This window comes from Pisolithus orientalis (assembly GCF_024613125.1).
Source record: "Pisolithus orientalis strain OTSU chromosome Unknown F5J12scaffold_37, whole genome shotgun sequence".
NCBI classification, from domain to species: domain Eukaryota; kingdom Fungi; phylum Basidiomycota; class Agaricomycetes; order Boletales; family Pisolithaceae; genus Pisolithus; species Pisolithus orientalis.
The window spans coordinates 400,804-422,013 of NW_026260818.1; the positions used below are offsets into that span (position 1 = coordinate 400,804).

The 21,210-nt window shown below is 48.5% G+C and overlaps 5 protein-coding genes across 5 annotated transcripts; 3 read left to right on the forward strand and 2 right to left on the reverse strand.

Moving 5' to 3' along the window:
• Positions 1–489: 489 nt before the first annotated feature.
• F5J12DRAFT_907098 (uncharacterized protein) lies at positions 490–1,238 on the forward strand (the record flags this gene model as incomplete). Its single annotated transcript, XM_051748875.1, has 3 exons — positions 490–607; positions 648–947; positions 1,084–1,238. The coding sequence occupies 3 exons, from the start codon at positions 490–492 to the stop codon at positions 1,236–1,238; spliced, it is 573 nt and encodes a 190-aa protein (XP_051596640.1).
• Positions 1,239–2,952: 1,714 nt separating this feature from the next.
• Positions 2,953–4,002, forward strand: F5J12DRAFT_896264 (phytanoyl-CoA dioxygenase; the record flags this gene model as incomplete). Its single annotated transcript, XM_051747925.1, has 7 exons — positions 2,953–3,030; positions 3,088–3,108; positions 3,167–3,275; positions 3,328–3,445; positions 3,509–3,666; positions 3,716–3,728; positions 3,783–4,002. 7 exons carry the CDS (start codon positions 2,953–2,955, stop codon positions 4,000–4,002), a joined length of 717 nt encoding a protein of 238 aa, XP_051596641.1.
• A 9,324-nt stretch (positions 4,003–13,326) lies between these two features.
• Positions 13,327–15,148, forward strand: F5J12DRAFT_725668 (Nop-domain-containing protein; the record flags this gene model as incomplete). The annotated part of the gene is made up of 5 exons (XM_051741658.1): positions 13,327–13,531; positions 13,587–14,428; positions 14,482–14,599; positions 14,649–15,028; positions 15,089–15,148. 5 exons carry the CDS (start codon positions 13,327–13,329, stop codon positions 15,146–15,148), a joined length of 1,605 nt encoding a protein of 534 aa, XP_051596642.1.
• Positions 15,149–15,203: 55 nt separating this feature from the next.
• F5J12DRAFT_359649 (Sodium/hydrogen exchanger family-domain-containing protein) lies at positions 15,204–18,733 on the reverse strand. Its single transcript, XM_051739045.1, has 9 exons — positions 18,528–18,733; positions 18,393–18,468; positions 18,238–18,333; positions 17,526–18,182; positions 17,372–17,472; positions 17,274–17,322; positions 17,073–17,211; positions 15,923–17,021; positions 15,204–15,866 (listed from the first exon to the last, which is right to left on the reverse strand). Exons 1-9 carry the CDS (start codon positions 18,597–18,599, stop codon positions 15,441–15,443), a joined length of 2,715 nt encoding a protein of 904 aa, XP_051596643.1. The 5' UTR covers positions 18,600–18,733; the 3' UTR covers positions 15,204–15,440.
• A 1,266-nt stretch (positions 18,734–19,999) lies between these two features.
• On the reverse strand, positions 20,000–20,907 carry F5J12DRAFT_359686 (uncharacterized protein). Its single transcript, XM_051739046.1, has 3 exons — positions 20,701–20,907; positions 20,547–20,639; positions 20,000–20,479 (listed from the first exon to the last, which is right to left on the reverse strand). Exons 1-3 carry the CDS (start codon positions 20,813–20,815, stop codon positions 20,145–20,147), a joined length of 543 nt encoding a protein of 180 aa, XP_051596644.1. The 5' UTR covers positions 20,816–20,907; the 3' UTR covers positions 20,000–20,144.
• Positions 20,908–21,210: the final 303 nt, after the last annotated feature.

Below are 21,210 nucleotides of genomic sequence, written 5' to 3' on the forward strand. Positions count from 1 at the left end.
GTGAGTAGGTTTAGCGGTTTCTGAACACAAAAATAGAAGTCTAATATGCGCAGGAACTTGGCCACCGCGTGCTTGCAGCAGTTCAACGAATCGCATTACGCAAAACTCTAACTGTCGTCTACGTCCTATGTGTACCGCCAGTCGCTCTCAATCTCAACATGATGATCCATCGACAATCACCTCAATCAGTCAATGGGTCCCACACAACCGCTTCTCAAGTGGGTGGTGTAATTGTCAGTTCATGGCGGGGATTGACATTGATGTCGCTGTAGTGGTGATGGTCTGCGCGGTGGTGCCGAGTCAAAGATTCGTTATACCGTCTTCGCTAACCGTCCCCTGCGCGTCATAAGGCTCCCGGAGATGAAGCTCATGAGAAGAAGTGCGGTAGTGAATTATCTGGTCTAGATGAGACTCGAGAATGTGGTGCGGGAAGTCAGAGCAGTGGAGAAAAGGAAATATTTGAACCGGGGGCGGCTCTTGCGCACTGCGATGTGCGATTCCGCCATTGATACATGGGTGGAAAACGTCACAAAACCTGCCATCTTGTCACATACATGGGAAGCGGACGAACCCAATTACGAAGACTTCCGCCAGAAGTGCGGTGGTGGTAAGCAGGGCTACAAGAAACTGTATCATTGCCCACGAAGATTATGGGGCCGAATCCGCTTGGCCAGATACAGTGTGTATTGACAAGTTCAGTAGTGCAGAACTGGACCAATCGATCCGTTCGTTGTTCGCATGGTATCGCAATGCGTATATTTGCATTGTTTATGAGGGCCAAACGCAGTCACCGCTTGATTTCGCTGCCGATCGCTGGTTCACGCGGGCGTGGACCTTGCAGGAGCTCCTCCCGCCGTCGCGATTAAAGTTCCATAATAAGGATTGGTATCCGCTTACCGACTTCCGGAACGACAAGATAATTATCGAGGACGTCAGAAAACTCACAGGTGTGACCTCCAGTCCCACTTACTTCGCAAAGCCATCTCGACCGCAACTGGTATAGACATCCACCATTTTCTTAACTTCAAAACCTGGATTTATGGATCCACCTTTGCCCCAACGCATGGGGTGGGTTGCCCGAAGATTCACCACGAGAACTGGAGGACAAGTCATATTGCATGATGGGAATATTTGGAGCTAGCATGATGGTGGCATGTAGGGAGGGTTCGGAACGTGCGTTCTTCAGGCTCTTCCAAGCGATTCTGGAAGCAGGATATGCCCGCGACTGGTTTTTGTGAAGGGGAAAGGCTGTTCCGTCCCATATCCATCCTTCGTGTATGATGCTCTCTGGTCCTGAGTACTATTTATCTAGCGATTTTCAGATGAACTGTCAGGATGCAATGAGGTTTGGGCCTTCTGATGAACCTCTCAGCTTAATCAACATAGGTTTGCCGATGAGGCTGCTAATCGTTCCCGCACGCATCGCTGACGGTGATTATTACCATCCCGACGATTTCCGCATTTCGTGTTCTCTATCCGATGACATTGTTACGGTGAAAGGTGTCCGTTTGAAACTATGGCGACAAAAGGCTAACTTTAGTTGTCAGCTTCGAAGGTTTCAAGCCAACCTTGTTCTTATCTGCAGGAGCAGGGATCGGAATGGGGCTGCACTTAAATAGTCACGGGAGAGTTCTCTGTGCGAATATTAAATGATGAGAAGCCCATTGCAAGATCGTCATAAGTTCAATTGGTCTGGCCAAATAGGTGGATTTTCTCCAGCTTTTACGTTTTACTTGAGTTCCATAACTGTTCCTAGCCGACAGATTTGGGGGACTCGACGCCCTAATCCCATTCACCTTAGTATGAGCAGTCCCGTCTTTCACCTGGCCGTATGTGACTTCTAGAATGGCTTTCCTGGTTGTTGTGTCGGCAATGTGTGGGTGCGCCATATGGTCATTTGTTAGCTTGACCCTAAGTGCACCGCACGGCTTAGCGAGAAGAGCGATGCAGGCAGAAGGTACGAATTTGGCTTTCTTCATGTCACAGTGATCATTCCTCTCATCGCCTCGGTCAGGATTGGTATGGCGATCACGTGTGTGGTGAGTATACCGCCCCTTTGTCTTGGGCTTTCGGTGCGACCGAAGGGCCGTCACTTGGGGGTGTAATACGCACCAAGTTCTGGCGGATCTGACGATGTTGGATTGTACTCCGGCGGAGTTATCCTCATGGGATGCACACTCTTAGTCGTTACTCGATACCTGGGACTGGGAAAATGGGCTGGGAAATTCTATACAAACGTCCCAAGAGGTTCGAAAAACCTTCGGTTGCGAGGCCACTGAACCTTGGTGATGTTGCTGATGGAAAGGAAACTGGACATATGTGGATCGTTTCATTGTGGATCCCAACACTATTCTCGCTTCCTGATTTCTACAGTTGGTACTCGTCCGACGTATCCTAAATGCTCTGTGTATGGTTAGTTCCCCATAATATTAATACCTGTGCATTCGGTTGAGCTCCTGTTTCAAGCGGAACGGAAAGCAGTGGTATCGGGGATGCAGTACCTGTGGTGGTGAACATGCGGACCATTCCATTGTACCAGGATGTATGTACCTCCCTTTCGTTCGGATCATAATTTTAAAACGGAATGGGAGTTTCGAACAGCCTGCAAAGTGATGGGCGTGATTGGCGAGACGGAAAAAGTTCTCGTGCGGTTGCGCATCACCCAGACCTGTGGGAAAACCGCACCAATAGTGTCCGATCACTCATGACACATCGTACGCCTGGCCAATATTCAACGGTGAAACCGTCTTCACCGAGGTTACCGCACTGCGAACTTAGTCTTTGCTACCCACTGGTTTGCTGTGAGTCGGGTGCAAAGTTGTAGTAAGGGACATAGCCCAATTGTATCCCTCTGAAGATTTAAAAAGCTGGAAAGACGGTCGACGAGATTCAGAAACCAAACACCACCCAGTCCTTCCAGTCAAAAAGCCTACAACCTTCTGAATATCTAAAATGGTCTTCCACACTCGCGTCGCACTCGCTGAGGACTACGACCTCTCCCAGTCTCAGATTAATGAGTACCAGAACAATGTCTGTCCTCGTACTCGTGCTGAACGGGGCTGTCTTTGCTGACCTGAAATCCTCTAGGGTCACATCCTGCTAAGGAATGTCATTCCTGAGTCGGAGATTGCTGAATTGCGTGCTGCCGTCTTGCGAGCGCATGAAGCTCTCAAAGCCGAAGAAGAAGGACTTCCAGAAGGCATTCCGCATCACCCAAAACCTATGGGAAATTAACGACGTCGTGCGAGCACATGTCTTGTCTAAGCGCTACGCAGGTACGTTCGTGACCATCGGCCGCCAATCTCCACGCTCACCTTGAAAAATAAGGAATCGCTGCGAAGTTCTTGGGCTGCCGTGACGTGCGGGTTTACCACGACCTCACCTTCTTCAAGGAGGGTCTTGGTAAGGGCAAGCCGACGCCGTGGCACCAGGACGGGCACTACTGGTCAGTGACCTCTTTCTAACTTCTGGCCCCGAAACGTGCACTGAGCTGTACCCGTTACAACAGGCCCCTTGACACGGAAAAGTGCATAACCCTTTGGGTTCCGCTTCTCGATTGCCCGGTAGACATGGGTCCGATGTCGTTCGTGTCGGGTTCACATCTCAATAAAGATGCTGAACACCTGCCGATTTCCGATGAGAGCGATGAATATATCAGAAATTTAGGTAGAGAAAGAAAACCTGTCTGTGGCCCCCGCGCAACATATGAATGCAGGAGATGCAACATTGTAAGTGTCTTCACTCCCAGCTGTTGGAAATCAGGCTTAGCACAGATGTTATAGCCACTCGTGCTGGACATACCATGCTGCAGCATCCAACACGACAGAAAACACTAGAATTGCATTCGCTATCGCGTACTATGATGCCGATGCAACGATTCCCCTGGAGCCACCGACCAATGAGCGGCGTGCGGCGAACTTGGCAAGGTGGTTCCCTGGGGCCGTACCCGGTGGGCCTGCGGCCACTGAAATAAACCCTGCTATCCTTTCTCCCCGTGATTGATTGAATATTCAACACGTGCTCCTTAAGGCGGGTGTGTGGACGAAGTCTTTCTTTGAGTAGATATCCTGCTGGTTCAGAATTACTACCATAATAACCCCACTTCGAAGTTGGACACTGGCACATACTTTATAATATAGTTTAGAAGGTTTATGTAGCTTGTTTATAATACGCTGCGAATTCCAAGGCGATTATTTATGCGCAAACTGAAGCAGTCCAACGGCTCTGAGTGCCTCATGTAAAGCAGCAAGCCGATAGTGCTGGGAGTTTTGTATTCGTCTAAGTACGTGTTTCGTTCCAAGACTATGAGGAAGACACACCCAGAGTGCTAAATCATCCATAATCTCCGGGGGAACTCCTTGCTTTCGGGTGAGACGACGTACGCACTCTCTTTGTCTACGTTGCAACCTGACTCATGCAGGCCATGCATAGTACGTGTTTCGTTGCCGATCGCCTCATGAACTATGTGCAACCTCCTACTTCCAGCGTCCGTGAAAACGATGCGAAGGACTTCCCCAGAGAATTTGCCAACATCTTCGTGTGACGCAATCCGCGGTCTGCAGCACAAACTATGATAAGGGAAGGGTTTGGAGGTCGAGCTTCAAGTTCTTGCATGAGCATCGTGCTCACCACTGTTTATATATATAAGAAGCTCAGAGGTTATCATGCACGCGCACGGTGCACCTTGCCAGCTTACATTTCGATATGCAATACTGTCCTGAGCTGAAATATCGATTAGCGAGCGGCAGGTCAGTGGGAGGGGGCGGCAAAATCACCTTCAGTGAGGTTCTTACTGTCGACAGTTTCCGAAATGCGTTCCAAAGCCCTTGCCTTCTTCAAGGACTTAGGGCCAAGCCAGAGCCTCCTTCTGAATCAAATATGTACTCAGACATGGAGCACTTCAAACGAGGGACCTTGGTCTCCATGGAGTACCGATATGGTAGTCGCAACTGTAGGCACGGGCGTCGGCGGCAGCGTAGGCACCAACTTTGAGCGACACCTAATATGTAGCGACGCTCGTGTGCAGCCATGTGCCAAGCCCCCAACTCCCCCCGATCAGACTCCTGGTGTCACAGTTGTTCTGACAAATCTTCCGAGCAGCTTTATCGGATATTGACCTCGCGATGGGTCAATTTAAGCCCAAGGCAAAATCGCCATGTAGTGAGCTGAGCTCCGCCATAGTCGGTCTGGTGGCATCTTGTTTTGCTCGTTCCAGCCGCGCCTCCAAAACCTCTTGGTCACGTGACTCGTTTCTTGGATTCGATGATCCAACACGGTTGTGCCACTCTCTAATAGGTACTGCGTATGCCTTGCGACGGGTTACCTTCCCCCCGTACGATCAACAAAACCACTCGCATAATATAAGGTCGTAAAACTTACTGCAATGTCCTAAAATTCAGTACAACTGATACATAGTACTGTCTCCGTTATATACAACAATGTATTGCACTATAACAAGCGGCCAAATACAGTGTGGATAAGGGTCGCAACCCATCCATTGGCACATGATATTTTATAGCCATGTATCTCGGTGCCATTCGATGCATTTTAGTATGTTGAATTGTATTCCTCGCCATACTTTATCACACGTTCCACTGGATTTCATATGAATGCAATGACTTCTATTGCATGGTATACATTACATGATGATGCAGTCCACTGAGAGCAAGTTAGAAGCCGACAACGCTAGTACAACATTCAATGCATCCCGAAATGAGCAGCCACGCACCAGTTACAGGAATAAACGATGACAAGGTATAAGAGGGAAGCATTCGAACAACAAAGTAGGGGAAATGAAGGCAGTGTTGGGACTACTTGCGCTTGACACGCTTACGTGGTGGCTCAGCCTTGTTCTTCGAGCGCTGACCAGCACTGCCACCTTGAGATTTCTTCGTGGTCGTAGTGGGCTCTGGAGTGGGGTCCTTTCGTATGGTCTCAGTAGCTTCAGGATCCGTCAGTGGGCTCCCAACGGTCTCGCATTCATTACCTGGGTCATGGTGAAAATTTCTGTGACTGGGCCTAGGCCCTGGAGGTGATCTGGGATGGAAGCTGGTGCGATGGTCAGGTGGATCGAAGTCGTTACGTTGTGGCACTGAATGGGCATCATCTCCCAAGCTTGGTTGGATCTGCAGACCATGGTAAGCCAATGGATTGATCCGAAGCAGAACATTGCAAGTACTGCTACCTTGGCGCTGCTGTTCTTGGGTGGCAGAGTACCTTCATCGTCGCGAGATACATGAACCATGGGTGTGGGAGACATGGTAACCTGAGGCCCATTGCGACTGTCAATTGAGTGCTGCACATGTTCTTCAGTACAACGAGATTGGCGACCCGCAACCGGGGAGTCAAGGAAAGAGTCCATGTCGTCATCCTCTGATGAGTCATCCGAGTTTGCTGCTGAGATTGGTCGCCTTCGCTTGGAAGTTTGGCTGAGGCCAGGCACCTGCCTTCAAATGCGAGTAAACCTAGTTGACCGTGATAACACTCTTCGGATGCAGTACATACTTATTCCACCAGTGAAGCGTCTCTTGGGTCCATGGATGGTCTGGTTGATCTTCCAAGACCTTGACAATCTTGAGAAAGAGTTCGTAAAGGTCAACACCACCAATTGCAGATGTCCACTGCTCGGCGGAGCTGAGCGCAAAGTAGTACTGAGAAACAAGAGTTAGCAGACAGAGAGAATAAGAGCCGTAACTCCATAAGGTGACCTGTATCGCAGCATACGCAATTGTGCGAGGTGTTGGGTCAGGCAGGCCGTGTGCTACACCTTGCGGGGTTTTCGTGCCTCTGCGAGTTGGGTCCAGTGCAGATGATGGACTTGTGAAAATGTGACGAAAGGTCTACCAGTAAAGACTTCAGCCAAGCTCGCACACAATTTTCAAGTTCACATGAATACATACCCGTACTAAACCTTGGCTTCGGAGAAACCCTTTCTTCTTGTTGTTTGGGTCAAACATTTTCACGTCGTAGAGGCAAGCTGGAAACTTGCGATGTGTGATTTTTCGTGTCCCATCGTGAACCTGGTTCATGAATAGTCTGATCATATGCACTGCATGAGCAGAAGGAAACGAAGTTGAGGTAGACATACTGAGCGTTTCTATCAAACTCTTCCAGGTGTACAATTGGGCAGAGGTTCCGTGCAGTAAGAGGATGGTTCCATCCACGGGTTGACTTGGGGTCACCCTTCCGGATTGGTGGCTTCACAGACTGAGTCGTGGGGTCCTCAAGCATATATGTCAGCACGTCCCACTTGAGGCTTCCTGTGTCATTTGTTCGCGACCGAGCAGCAGCAGCAACAAGCTGGATGAAAATTAGTGAGTTTGAGACATGTCAAGTGCATATATGCACCTACCTCATCGATGAAAGTAGAAAGTGAGTCGCGCTCATGTTCAAAGCCTGAAACAAGCTCACTTCCATTATCAATATGCGAGATGAAATTCTGATAAAGTGCGATATGATAGTCTTTCTCATTCTGACTGCCAAATGCAAACAATGTTAGTGCAGTGCGTCACAAGCAGGGCATTAGTCATACGTGTATGCAGTGGAATCCTCATCTGGCTCCTCAAGTGGATCTGGAAACTCATTCTGGATCCCATCCCAGAGCACTCGTTCAAAATCCACAAAGGGGTCCATACTCATAGGGAAGAAAAACGCAGCAGATGTAAATGGTAACATTGCATCTCTGAAAGTCATCAGCTGGGGAGTCCTATGCTCATATAAACACAATGAATGTACCTCTTTTGCCTTGGGTTAGACAGACTATCAAGCAACTTTTGAAAGGAATTGTTGAGCATGACGCCTCCAGGCATGATGGTGATAGGAGAATACGAAATGAGCCGCACTACATGGTGAAGTGGCATTTCAAGCGGAGACTAAATTCACACCCCTGCCTTTACTCCTGGCGCCCACTGCCCTGATTCCACCATTGATTGTATTACATTGCAACAAGTTGCAGTAGATTGTATCTGCATGGTCCATGCTCACGCAGCGTGTGTTCCTTGTATTCTTTGTTATAACGGCTGCTTTTGCATGTGTAGGATGTAATCGTTCATTCAAGAACAGGACTGCCCTTTGTAATCACAAACGAGCCTGTAAATTCAAGATATCACAGGCAGCAAAGTCTATCCTTTCAAGGCGGAAGGAGGGACGTACTGCCCATCAAGCAAACCAGGCACTGCAGAAGGAACAGGCTAAATACATGGAGCTGGCAAATGAAACAATTAGTGATGATGTAGTAACCATAGTAAGGTGCCTTTCAATACTTAATTCGAAACACAGTATTATCTTACATATGTATGGTGTCAGGATGTGGCAGATGTCGTGCCTGCCGAACCCTTGTCACCCGAGTACCGGGTTTCTGGGTTGCCCAACCGTCGGCGTCGCTTACCAAAGAGGTTTCGTGATGATCTACCCCCGATTCAAAGCACTGCCGCCATAGCAGTCGCAGCAGCCAAATCCCCCAGGCCTGTTGAAGAAGATCATGACATTGTGCTTGATATGGAGACTGACAATGGGTCCCCTCAACCACCTTCGGAGAGCCATATCACCACTGAACCAGACCATTATGGAGTTTACTGCACATACTTCGGACCGAATCTGCCTACTTATGACCCTGATGGCATTGCTGACATCAATCACCTTTCAGATGCACCAACTTTCCCACTCCCTCAAGACCAGCAACACCGAGTTGCATCATGGTGGTCTGGATTTGGCTCATCATTGCGCTCTGTCCAAACTGACTATTTTGCACCATTCCTCAATGCAACTGTATTCCGGCTGATAAGTTGGTTTTATAATGGGACTAATGTGAAGTCACTTGCAGATCTTGATCGCCTTGTGCATGATGTAATCCTCGCCCCGGATTTTGACAGAGCTGGTCTAGAGGGTTTCCGAGCTGTAAAAGAAGTAGAAAGGATTGACGAACACCAGGGCGACCCCAATGATCTTGAATCTGCTTTCTTGGCAGCGGCTGGATGGAAAGAAACTACTGTACAAATACGACTACCGGCGGATGGCATTTTACATGCATCTGAAGACGAGGCACCCCTATTCAACATACCAGGCCTCTTTTACCGCAAGCCACTCGAGGTTCTCTGGTCAGCACTTTGTGAGACATCGGCAGAACAATTCCATTTGTCCCCATTTCACACATATGCCACTGATATTGACTCCCATGAACTACCAACACAGCGCATCTACTCAGAGATCTACAACTCGGATGCAATGGTCGAGGAACACCACAGAGTCCGAGAGCAATCACGTGCAACTGGGTGCACTCTGGAAACTGTAGTTGCAGCAATTATGTTCTGGTCGGATTCAACGCACCTTGCGAACTTTGGCACTGCATCTCTTTGGCCAATTTACATGTATCTTGGAAATCAGTCAAAATATATACGAGGCAGGACAACATCATTTGCCGCACACCACCTTGCTTACATTCCAAAGGTTTGTCCTCGCTATTTTTCCTACTGGTTCATTTATTGTTGTTATTATTATTAACATTACTTGTATAGTTGCCCGACACTCTCCAAGATTTTTATTACCAAGTGTTTAACAAGGCTGCAACTTCGGAGATTCTCACCCTATGCCGACATGAGATAATGCAAGCAATATGGTTACTGCTTCTGGACGATGATTTCATGCATGCCTATCAGTTTGGGCTGGTAGTCGAGTTTGCTGATGGGATTCTGAGGCGTGTTTTTCCACGCATCTTCACATACTCAGCTGACTACCCTGAAAAGTAAGTTCGTGCTGTGCTTTGCCAATATGTATCTCATCTCACCAACAGGGTACTTCTCGCATGCCTCAAGTTTCTGGGAGGATGCCCATGTCCTCGTTGCCTTATCAAGAAAGATGAAATTTCAATGCTTGGGACAAAGGCTGATCGAAATCTTCGCTCTAAAAGGGCACGTGTTGACAACAACAGATTTTGGTTTGTGGTGAAGAAAGTGTGGGAGTGGCTCTTTGTGAAGGGTTTGAACATAGCGAGTGCAGCAGTAAAGCGCTTGCTAATGCCGGAGTCACTTGTTCCAACAGTGGTAAGTTTTCAAGCCTGTCCAAACTATGTGATAACTTGTAATTGCCTTTGAATACTTTAGAATGCCTTCTCAACTCGACTCTCACAATTTGGGGTCAATTTTTTCTCCATGTTTGTGCCAGATCTACTACACGAGTTCGAACTTGGAGTATGGAAGGCTACCTTTACACACCTTCTCCGTGTGTTGTATGCCCATGGTGAAAATGCTATCCAAGATTTAAACAAACGGTAAGCAAGCACTACAAATAATGGTACATTTGTTGTCAAGCATTCGTGTTACAGGTACCGCCAGATACCCCCGTTTGGGCGAGGAACAATTCGAAAGTTCAGCAACAACTGTCTCTGGCATGAAGCGTTTGGCTGCACGAGACTTTGAAGACCTACTTCAGGTGTGTGTGTGGTCAATCTCTTTCCACTGAATGATCTCATGTCTGAGTGTGAGTCATAGTGCGCAATTCCTGTGTTTGAGAATCTTCTACCCCGTCCTTTCAATGCCATTGTTCTTGACTTACTCTTTGAGCTCGCTACTTGGCATGGACTAGCTAAGCTGCGCATGCACACAAACTCTACTCTAGATTACCTTGACACTTCTACAACACGCCTGGGCCAGATCCTCCGTCGGTTTTCGCGTGAGACAAAGAAAGCTTACCAAACTCGGATCTTCCAGCTGAAGAAGCTGCTCGTGGGCGCCGCAAAGCAGCCATGCTACTCAAATCAGCAGCAAAAGATGCGTCTGGCAGTAGGAACCTGACAGAACCCAAGCCGTGTAACTCAGACTCAGCAGGGGGAAGTGGCATCAACAGCAAGGGAAAGCAGAAAGCTGAGGGGCCAAAGCTGTGGTATCTGAACCTCTCCACATACAAACTCCATGCACTTGGTGACTATGTCAATGCCATTCGTCAATTTGGACCTACAGACAACTATACAACGCAGTTGGTAAGTTTCCAGCGAGCTACAAGCAATATCCAGTTGTGTTAAGTTCTCTTGCTGTAGGGCGAGCTCGAGCACCGACGGGTCAAGCGATTCTACCCAAAAGTTAACAAGTCTAGATTCACAGCTGGTATCTCAAAGCAGCAATGCCGGGAGCGGATCCTATTCGAGATGAATAGGCGTTATCAGCGCCAGTTGGAAAGTGATGCTTCAGGGAACACACGACAGGCTCCACCATTGAAGGGAGGATCACGTGAATCTCACCACCTTCAGTTTGATGAGTCAGAACCACTGTCATACAGCGACCCAAAGGCTCACTATCACATGTCAGAGAGTAATAGGAACTATATTAACCTGCCAATGTGGCTTGGTAAAAACAAGGGGGACCCAGCCTTAGAAGTAAGTTTTATTTTGAATACTCCCGCACCGTGGTTCATTGGAAACAACTGATCGTTGGCCCCATGAACAGGATTTCTTACCTCGGCTCAAAGATCATGTTCTCACCCGACTCCTGGGCCAGGCTTATGATGGCGATGAACAGTCGTTCACGTCTGCTGAGCGCAGCAATGTGATAATTTTCAAGGACCGCATCTACTGCCACAAGGTTCTGCGGGTTAACTATACAACATATGACATGCGGCGTGCCCAAGATTCTCTCAATCCACGAAACTGTGCAGATGTCATGGTCTTGGCCCATGAGGATGATGAAAGCCACGAGCACCCTTACTGGTATGCACGGATACTTGGTGTATTTCACACATTTGTTGTTCACAAGGGTTCCGGGTCCATGGAGCCCCAGAAGGTGGATTTCTTGTGGGTACGATGGTTTGGGCGTGACATGTCACACAAGTCTGGGTGGCATGTCAAGCGACTCCATCGCATTGGTTTTATTCCTCATGAGGACCCTGGCGCATTTGGATTCCTTGACCCTCATCATGTCATCCGTGCAATTCATTTGATTCCAGCATTTGCACATGGCCGGACAGATGAATACTTGCCGCATTCACTTGCTCGACAGAAGAAAGAGAATGACGAAGACTGGGTTTACTTGTATGTGAACATGTGAGTTTCAAATGTCTCATTCACGTCTGATGTTGACCTGTCGAACATTAATCATCCATAGGTTTGTTGATCGAGACATGCTGATGCGCTTTCGTGGTGGTGGTATCGGCCACAAATCAACCCGCACAGCTACAAATGTTTTCAAGCAGGATTGTGACGATCTGGATAGGACCTGTGATTTCAGCACTACGGACAATGAAGAACATGAAAATATAACTGGAATGTCAACTATTGTGTCACCAGATGACGAAATCCAAGCTGAAGATGATGAAGAATCACTCGAAATGGAAGAGTATGGATATGATGGACTTGAACAAGTGGAGGACGAGAGCAGAAGTGTGGGAGGTATGGGCGATGATATTGATGGGCCTGATCTGGAGGAAGACGAGCTAGAGTTGGGCCCGGAGGACGGTGAGGATGAGGTGTTTCCCCAGGATGAACTTGTATGGGGTGACTACGGCGAGCTCTAATCAGGCAGGCAGCCACTGGTAAGACTTTCCTTCATCAAACGTTAGTACGCAGGACTCATCGCTACAGGTTTCGTAGCGAACAGGTATTTGCCTGCCGTCGTCTGTCCTTGAGTACCTACCCCTGGTTTGCCTATGTTGGGGATTGGTTGCGTGGTGGTGGTATCGTTAGCATGTCGCAAGTATTAGCTGAGGTTCGAGCTTTGGGTGCTCTGGATGTGGCATGTTCATTTGGTATTGACCCATCCCAATAAATTTCCAATACCTCCTAATAGATTCAAGTGCAACCTTATGGAACTGCCAGTACACTGAAATCTCCAGAATTCCCTCAATATAATGGTATGCAACCCTAGTACTACCTAGTGCAATGCGTCCGAATGTACAGGTGCACTGCTGGTGATTACATAAGCTGAGTTGAGCAGAGTCCCGAGCGCCCCGACGCTGGCATTTTGGAATACATGACGAGTGGGATACCTTTTATATTATTCTCTGTAGCTATGCTATGCATGCATCTTAATGTAATGATAAACAACACTTCTGCCTTGAGCTACATGTCCGCGACAAGAATGTATCAAGTTGGATGTGGCTACCACTACTTACATAAGTATCCATACATAAACTGGTCGAGCAGTTCGGAATACACGACCACTGGAATATCCTCATCTTAATCAAACATAAAATGCCTCTGAATGTAATGATAAACAATGCTTCCGCATCGAGCTACACGTCTGCAACAAGGATGTATCAAGTTGGATGTGGCTATCAGTACTTACATAAGAATATGACACGCGGTTGGTTTTGTCGATGCTGGGGGCATCCAAATTCTGAACGATGGCGACACACCTGCTCTTCGAATCTGCGTCAGGATATGCCATACTCGAGGTTAAATTGCACGAGGAGATCGGCGCACGGACCAAGGAGGTTCAGGACTCCATAAATGACCTGTCGAAATTCAATAAAATGGTCACTCTCCTCAGTTTTTCGCCGTTCAGGAGCGCGGCAGATGCGCTGGAGAACATAAATGATGTATCAGAAGGTATGTATTTTCACCTACGTTCACTTGCGCAGGTAATTTTTATCTGTCCTCTTAGGCATTCTTAATGACCACCTCAAGTCCCTCCTTGAACTCAACCTCGCCAAAAGCAAGAAGGCATCCAAAGTGAAGCTTGGCTTGGCAGATGCTGCCCTCGCGGCCTCCATATCAGAAGCGATGGGTATCAAATGCGATGCATCAGAGCAGACACATGAGCTCTTACGGGGTGTCCGGTTACACGCCCACAAGCTTCTCAAGGGTCTCGACGACAAGGACCTCGTCAAAGCTCAACTTGGTCTCGGACACTCCTACTCCCGCGCCAAACTCAAATTCAATGTCAACCGTATCGACAACATGATCATCCAAGCCATTGCCCTTCTCGACCAGCTCGACAAGGACGTCAACCTCTTTGCCATGCGTGTTAGAGAGTGGTACGGATACCATTTCCCGGAGCTCGTCAAGCTCGTACCGGACAACTACACATATGCTCGCGCTGCGCAGTTCATAGGCGACAAAGATACCTTGACAGAAGATAAACTGTCCGAACTAACAGTTATCGTTGGTGACGACTCGACCCTGGCACGAAACATTCTCGATGCTGCCCGGGGCTCGATGGGTTCTTCCATATCAGATATCGACATGCTCAACATATCCGCCTTCGCAACACGCGTCGTTTCGATTGCAGACTACCGAAAATCGCTCGTTTCATATCTCAGCGAGAAGATGAACCTTGTAGCACCTTCGTTGACTGCGCTCCTTGGGGAACGAATAGGCGCACGGTTAATCAGTCATGCAGGGAGTCTAACAAACCTCAGCAAATACCCTGCGTCAACCGTTCAGATCCTAGGTGCAGAGAAAGCATTGTTCAGAGCACTGAAAACGAAGGGTAATACACCAAAGGTGTGGACCTTGTGTTCCACAACGTGACGAACGCTTCTCATATCTGTTTTTAGTACGGGCTCCTATATCACTCATCTTTCATTGGTCGAGCGGACCCTCGGCACAAAGGTCGGATATCACGCTTCCTCGCTAATAAATGCTCCATTGCAGCACGGATAGACTGTTATTCCGGTAAGAACTCTTCTTATACCCTCTTACATCTGCTCGACACGTGTAACAGACCACCCAACGTCGAAATTCGGCGAAGCCCTTCGAGACCAAGTCGAAGAGCGATTGAACTTCTTCGAAACGGGTGCACCACCATCCAAGAATGCAGATGCCATTCGCAAGGTCCTCGATGCTCTTGCACTGGAGGATGATGAAGAGGACGTTGCGATGGATGATGATGCAGAGCCTGTGCTCCCGCTGATCGAGGCGTCCCCAGAGCCCAAGAAGGACAAGAAGAAAAAGAAGCGGTCGAGTGACGCCATGGATGTAGATGAGGAAGACGAGCAACCTGCAAAGAAAGTGAAGTTGTCAAAGGAAGAAAAGAAAGCATTGAAAAAAGCTGCTAAAGCGGCAAAAAAGGCCGAGGCTGCGACCGATGTGAGTCACCGCCCTGTTTTACTGCTGTACCTCTGCTTATGCGAACAGCATCAGAACGGAGCTGTAGGGAAGGAGAAGAAAAAGAAGGATAAGGCAGGCAAGGAGAAAAAGCAGAAAAAGGAGGGCAAGGCATGATAACAATCTCCCCCCTATATGTCCTCTTTGGTCCTGCTGTGCCTCGCTGCCTGGTTATCGCCATGACGTCAACACCCGCGGAGTTCCTGTACACCTCGCTGCCTCCACAACGTGTGGGTATACGTTCGGTATGGATAGCCGATGTTCTTGCTTGTACACTAGTAGATCGATGGTACATCTATGGTACAATTGTGAGGTGGTATATGTTCGAATCGTATCATCACCCGGATATCAGATGTCGGATCACGGGTATCAATCACACAGCAGGCTCTCCAACCGTTACTCATGTATTTCACTCCGCAGGGATCGCCGCTTGCAGCACCACAAGAGCACTCGCGGAGCTCGATACAACCATAGCTGAAGCGACGTCTCCGATAGTCTTCCTCACCACCTCCCCGCTCGCTCCGTATTCCTCGAAAGTCGCCTTCAGCTCCTGATGGTGGCTTTCAACCGCAAGTCGTTTCGAGCGCCCAGCGACTATAAGAAGTCGCGTATGCGTTTGTTTGATAATTGCAGCCCGCTGGATCGCGGCGCGAAGTGGTGTAGGTGTGGACAACTCTGAAAAATGGATACGGGACAAGGCAGCACGGAGAAGCGAAGGAATATCGGAATCAGGGTTGAACGAAGCGTATTTGTTCCACGTCACGCTGTCCGCCGTCTCGGACTGCATGCGAGTCTGAGTGTTTGGCTGCCCGTAAACCGTGTCTGGGAACGCGGTCTAGGATATGATTTTATCAGCCAGAATCTTTGATCCAATGGAATAGATCCACATACAGATCTTATGCTGAGCGTGTCATCCCGATGAACTAGAGCCCGGAGAGTAGGGTTTTGTTCTTTTTCATGTCCATAGACACCCTCGGGCCTCTCCAAAGGCGCAGCGTCGACATCCCGCTTGATATACCTCACTACGGTCGCTGTCATCCTTGGGTTGAGGCACAACTGGACAACAAATTCCAATGAAAGCCTATCATCCGGTCCACCAAAGAAGGGGAAGAAGACGTGCTGTGAGCCACCGGCACCCGAACGATCACCAGTGTCGATGAATACAGCGACATCCGATTTGCTTTGGGCGAACACACCGCGGACGAACTGTGAGTTCATCACAGAGGCTGACTTGTCCGCCCTGGAGAGGCTGCCAAAGAAAGCTTCGAAAGGGTTGTGCTCAAATCTTGGCGACTTTGGTGTGGTAGGAGTTGCCTCAGCTTCCATCGTGTTCTGGTAGTTGGACGTAGGCGGCAACCACGGTAGGAGCACGAGTTGGGATGCATGTCTCGAAGCGTGATCAACGACCCTATGTGAGAAATCGTCGAATGGGACTACGGAGAGCGAAGTCGAAATAGCCAAGTCGTTCAACTCTCCAAACATACGAAAGATGCCAAGAAGGGGATCGGTGAATATGAGGGTGTCAGCAGCAGAAGATTTCATGACGGCTGAAGTGCGGTCGGAAAGTTCGATAAGACGCAGTGCGTCCACTGTAACCTCAGGCTTCTTCAAGTCAACCGTTTCACTCGTGGAAATCACGGAAGTGATGCCAGACGGACTCGACGGAACAGGAATTATCAGCTGCGTGAGCGCCATTGCGCCAGGAATATGCTCGAGCTTATCCAGCACAACAGTGAACCGGTAGCGCCAGGGGCCATCCTCCGCCGGAGATTTCGAATCAATGGATTCTGCTCCATCCTCGCCACCCGCAGTAGTGCGTCGCACCAGTTGGCCTGAAGCCCGCACTCGTCGCTCGGGAGGATAAAGAACAGATACAAGTGGAGTTGTCAAAAAGGTGAGCGTCAGAGCCTCGAGTACGAACATCGAGAAGACCGTCTGGGAGAGAATCCCTGCTTCCAACCCTACATTCAGCACAATCAACTCTACCAGCCTATCTTGATGATATGTCAAAGGTACACGGAACGAAAGGTGGGAACCATACCCTTTGCAGCTCATTAATGAGCCAACCGTGCTCGCTTCTCGCCATCCAAAGCCGGAGAATTTAGCTGCCAAGGTGCATCCGCCAAATTTACCCGTGAAAGAAAGCGCAACGATTGCAATCGTGAAAGCCCACGTAATACCTAATAAACGGATATTGGACTATATCAGCAATGCACATGAAACTATCAGGGGCTGCACCAACCATTGTTAAGCAACCTGAGATTAGTGTTCAAGCCAGAGAGCGTGAAGTACTGAAAATATGAGAAAAGGATGCTACAACATGGTCGTAACGAAACTTACCAGAGGAAGAAAGACGATCGATACCATATCCTCCAGCTTCTCTGTCAGAGTGATGGCAAGTCCACCTTCTCTAGGGACGACAATCCCAACCAAAAAGGCCCCTGCAATCCGGTGCCAATTAGAAGTGAATTGCCAAGCCATGATAAAAACCAACCGAAAATCGCATTCACACCCACAATATCAGTGAAGAAAGCAGATCCCCACAGAAGTAGTATCACGACCGTCATGTAAAACATAGTAGGACCGTTCTCGACACTCCCTGTTTTCCTTGCTAGCCAAAGCATCACCCTTTTGACCGGCCATAGTAAGAAGATCGCAAAAGCGACACAAATCAATAAAGTCCACAAAGCTGTAAGTCCGGAACCGGCATTGACAAGTGCAACGCTTAGTGCCAGTAATGTCCACCCAACTATGTCATTGCCGACTCCAGCAGAGAGAACGACAATTCCAACGGTGGTGTCAAGCAACTTGAGCTCCGTGAGGATACGACAGAGTACAGGGAAGGCCGTAATGGAGTACGCCACACCGGTAAACAACATGAAATACGTGAAGTGCACCGAGGGATCGATGAAGCGGTGGTACAGAGGTAATGAGAGCGCAGAGCCCAAACCGAAAGGGAGAGCAATTCCCGCCAGGGAAACGACAACCGAGAGGCGTGCATTGCGCTTGACGATACTGGCATCGATTTCAAGACCGACGAGAAAGAGAAAAAGACAAAGGCCAATGTTGGCGACGAGGGACAGATACGGTAAGGAGTCCTGAGGGAAAATATGTTGGGTAAACCCTGGAATGGCTCCGAAAGCAGTCGGACCTAGCAATGACGCGCATAAGGATGAATAGTTGAACAGATCCAATGATTAGCCTACCAAGGAGAATCCCGCCAAGAACCTCAGCGATGACCTTGGGCTGCCTTATTCTTCCCAGACCAAGGGAAAGTAACTGAGCCATCATGATGATCACACCTGACGTGCCAAGTACTCTTTGTATCTATACACCCAACCACGAGTTAGTCATGGCTCACCAACTTGGATAATCCATAATCTCAAAGGATCCGAGCTATTATATGCTGATGGGTCCTCGCCAGTCAGAAGACCACCCTGCGGCGAGAAACAGTGTTTGAGAGAAAGGTACGACAAAATTTATTGACTACACCTACTTCCCCTTGCACTGTTGCTCTTGTCGAGACTGTCCTAAATAGCTTGATTGTAGCCTCTGAAAGTGCTGGCATCGTGAAAACTGAACTCCCTGCCTGCACTGTGACCCTGTCGAGTCGTTAAGACAGGTAGAAGTATTAGCGTCACCAGGGTAGCAGTAGTCGTGCTTGTGCCTTAAGAGTACAGCAGATGAGCTGTTGACGGCAGTGGAGCAGACTTGCACATGTTTGGATCACTTCGATTTTGATGCTGACGGCTTTTGGCTGTCACCGAAGTCATCACAACAGGTATTGAAACACGCAGTCAGGATAACGGAACTGTGCCAAATTCAACGACACTCGTCTAATAGTTGGCATGTTGGCCCTGGAAGGCCCCACACCGGACGTAAAGTGAACTCCACCTTCCTAAGACCCCGACCCGAGTTCCGAGTGGCGATGGCAATGGTACAAATGACCGCTGGTCGACGAATACTGTTACGTTCAAAATTCTCAAGATGAGTAGTTCGACTTGATGCAGAATCAGGGTTGATAGAATCACGGTTAATATTAATAGTCCATCAATAGAAGCATCTTCTCCAGGGATAAGCCTTCCACGTGTCTACGTAGATATGCAAGTCACGTTGCTTAAGCGCTTAGGAACCAACTGCTCTCAAAGGCCAGTGACCGCCCTGAGATGGCTTCAGCGATGAACTCGAAGGGACAAGTCTGAGCTTTTAACCCTATAACTAACGGTTTTGACTCTGCTCAGTGTACATATTACAAACCCGAGCCCCAGGTGATTCAGAGGTGCAGATCATCCGCTCACTCCTTTATGGCCAAACTGCACCCACGCGTTGGACGTCAGGTACAAATTCGAGCATGTACCTTGAAGCTTGAAGGCTGTTCCATGAGTCCGAATCGATAGCAAAGTGAAATGCGCGTTACTAAATCTCACACTGGTTCGAGGATGGATTACCAAAGCGTCATGGAAATTATAACCGAGTATTGCTCAAAAACACTAGTCTCCCAGAGGATCTAAGCCTCAATTGTAATGGTGGGGACTTCCTCTGCGAACAACCGAGGGCTATTTTCAAGACAAGGACCTGGCAATCAGTGAATGCACAAGATTTCTTCCCAAAGCCGCGGCCAACTGCACCCCGGAACATACAATCCACCCATCTTGTGAGGCTGCTTCTGCTGATGGGCTTCTTGGGAAAGATCCACCATTTTCGATCAAATATGCAGGGATATCAGATTACACGCACCTGAGCGTCTATAGAGTTAATCTTCCACGGCGGGATTTCTACGCCGTTTCCGACCTCGTATTTTTCTGTTGTTCGACCTGCTGTTGATTTCTGTATCCTACAACCAGAGCGAAACGCGTAGAACTGTATGGACATCGTAAGTACCTCCTTGACCATAATGACAAGGGCCATCAACTACAAGAGATGAGTGGAACTCAGCACAATACCATGCACAGAATCTATAAAGAAGGAAAACAATTACAGTAACAATGCACGGCATCAACAAGGCATACACACGTGTTGTGTTACATGCCTCTCATATCGATCGAGCTAGAATGCAGAGGTTGCCGTCTAATGGAAGAGATCGCCTGATGCATCGAAGCCTGCTTCGTGGGCTTTATAACATCTCCTGCAACTCACCGCGGTGACCACACGTATCGTACACGTTATTAGTCAAAAGCGGAGCCTGACAAGCGCAGTTTGAATGCCGCGAAGAAATCTTCGGATGAAAAGATGGTATTGTGTACGACGGTGGATCGCCGTTGAAAGCCGAATCACCAATGAAATCAGACGAGTACTTGAAGTCGGGGGTGGATTCCGAATAATAGGCAGTGGACATCCGTGACACGCCCGTCGTCCGCACTTCCTTGGGCTTGCTGAGAGAGGGAACGATGCCGTGTTTTACAAGAAGAGAGTCGTTCATAGGTGATACAACATGAAAACGGTCGTGAGCTGCGTCCAGTCGGATATTCAAACGAAATTAACGATTTCGTCTCGGATATGGGCATACACCGTTTACCTTGCCGTCTATCAGTGCATGTGCTTCTGCATCGTTTTCTCCAGACCCTAGGAACGATCCAAAATGCGAACAAACAAAAGACGATCAGACAGCCTACGTTCGTCTGGGTTTGAGTTTGCTGGAACAATATGATATGATTTAAAAGAGAACCCACCTGCAACCACGACCAAGTCTTTAACACAAACGGGTACAGTGGATGAAACCAGTTTACATTGTTCGCTTGCGAGCAAATCTGAGCTGCGAGAGAACAGTGAACGCAGCAGATACATAGCGCGTTGATTGCGAAAGAAATGGACAAGACAAGAAAATAGGATGACCGCGTAGAAGACTAGAAGTAGCGGTCCTAAAGAGTAGATGGTTGGTTACGATAGCACTGGACTATGCTGTTATCGCGGATCTCTATGCCCAATGTGAGAAAAGTAGTGGGATGAGAAGGGACTGAGCGCGGGGTCTATGATACCCACGAGGACGTCAGCTACCTCCGCAAAAGCAGGACATTACCTGTGGACAGCTGCATGGATGTGTAGGAAATCTGAAAAACTGACTTTCGCGCCGTTGGCAAACAATGTTGAACTTCACCTTGCTTCTGATACAGTTGACTTGCTCATAATGCAAGAGGCTGTAATGTATAATTCTCATATTGTATTGACTTTTCATCAGTCCC

Bases quoted from the DNA above. Each gene is read 5' to 3' on its own strand.
- F5J12DRAFT_359649 (XM_051739045.1), bottom strand. From the start codon at position 18,599: ATGCCAGCACTTTCAGAGGCTACAATCAAGCTATTTAGGACAGTCTCG. The intron at 18,469-18,527 runs GTAGGTGTAGTC...TTCTCGCCGCAG, and splicing joins GAGCAACAGTGCAAGGGGAA to GGTGGTCTTCTGACTGGCGA. The intron at 17,323-17,371 runs GTAAGTTTCGTT...TCATATTTTCAG, and splicing joins CGATCGTCTTTCTTCCTCTG to TACTTCACGCTCTCTGGCTT.
- F5J12DRAFT_359686 (XM_051739046.1), bottom strand. From the start codon at position 20,815: ATGTATCTGCTGCGTTCACTGTTCTCTCGCAGCTCAGATTTGCTCGCA. The intron at 20,640-20,700 runs GTGGGTTCTCTT...AGACGAACGTAG, and splicing joins AGACTTGGTCGTGGTTGCAG to GCTGTCTGATCGTCTTTTGT. The intron at 20,480-20,546 runs GTAAACGGTGTA...GACTGGACGCAG, and splicing joins ATGCACTGATAGACGGCAAG to CTCACGACCGTTTTCATGTT.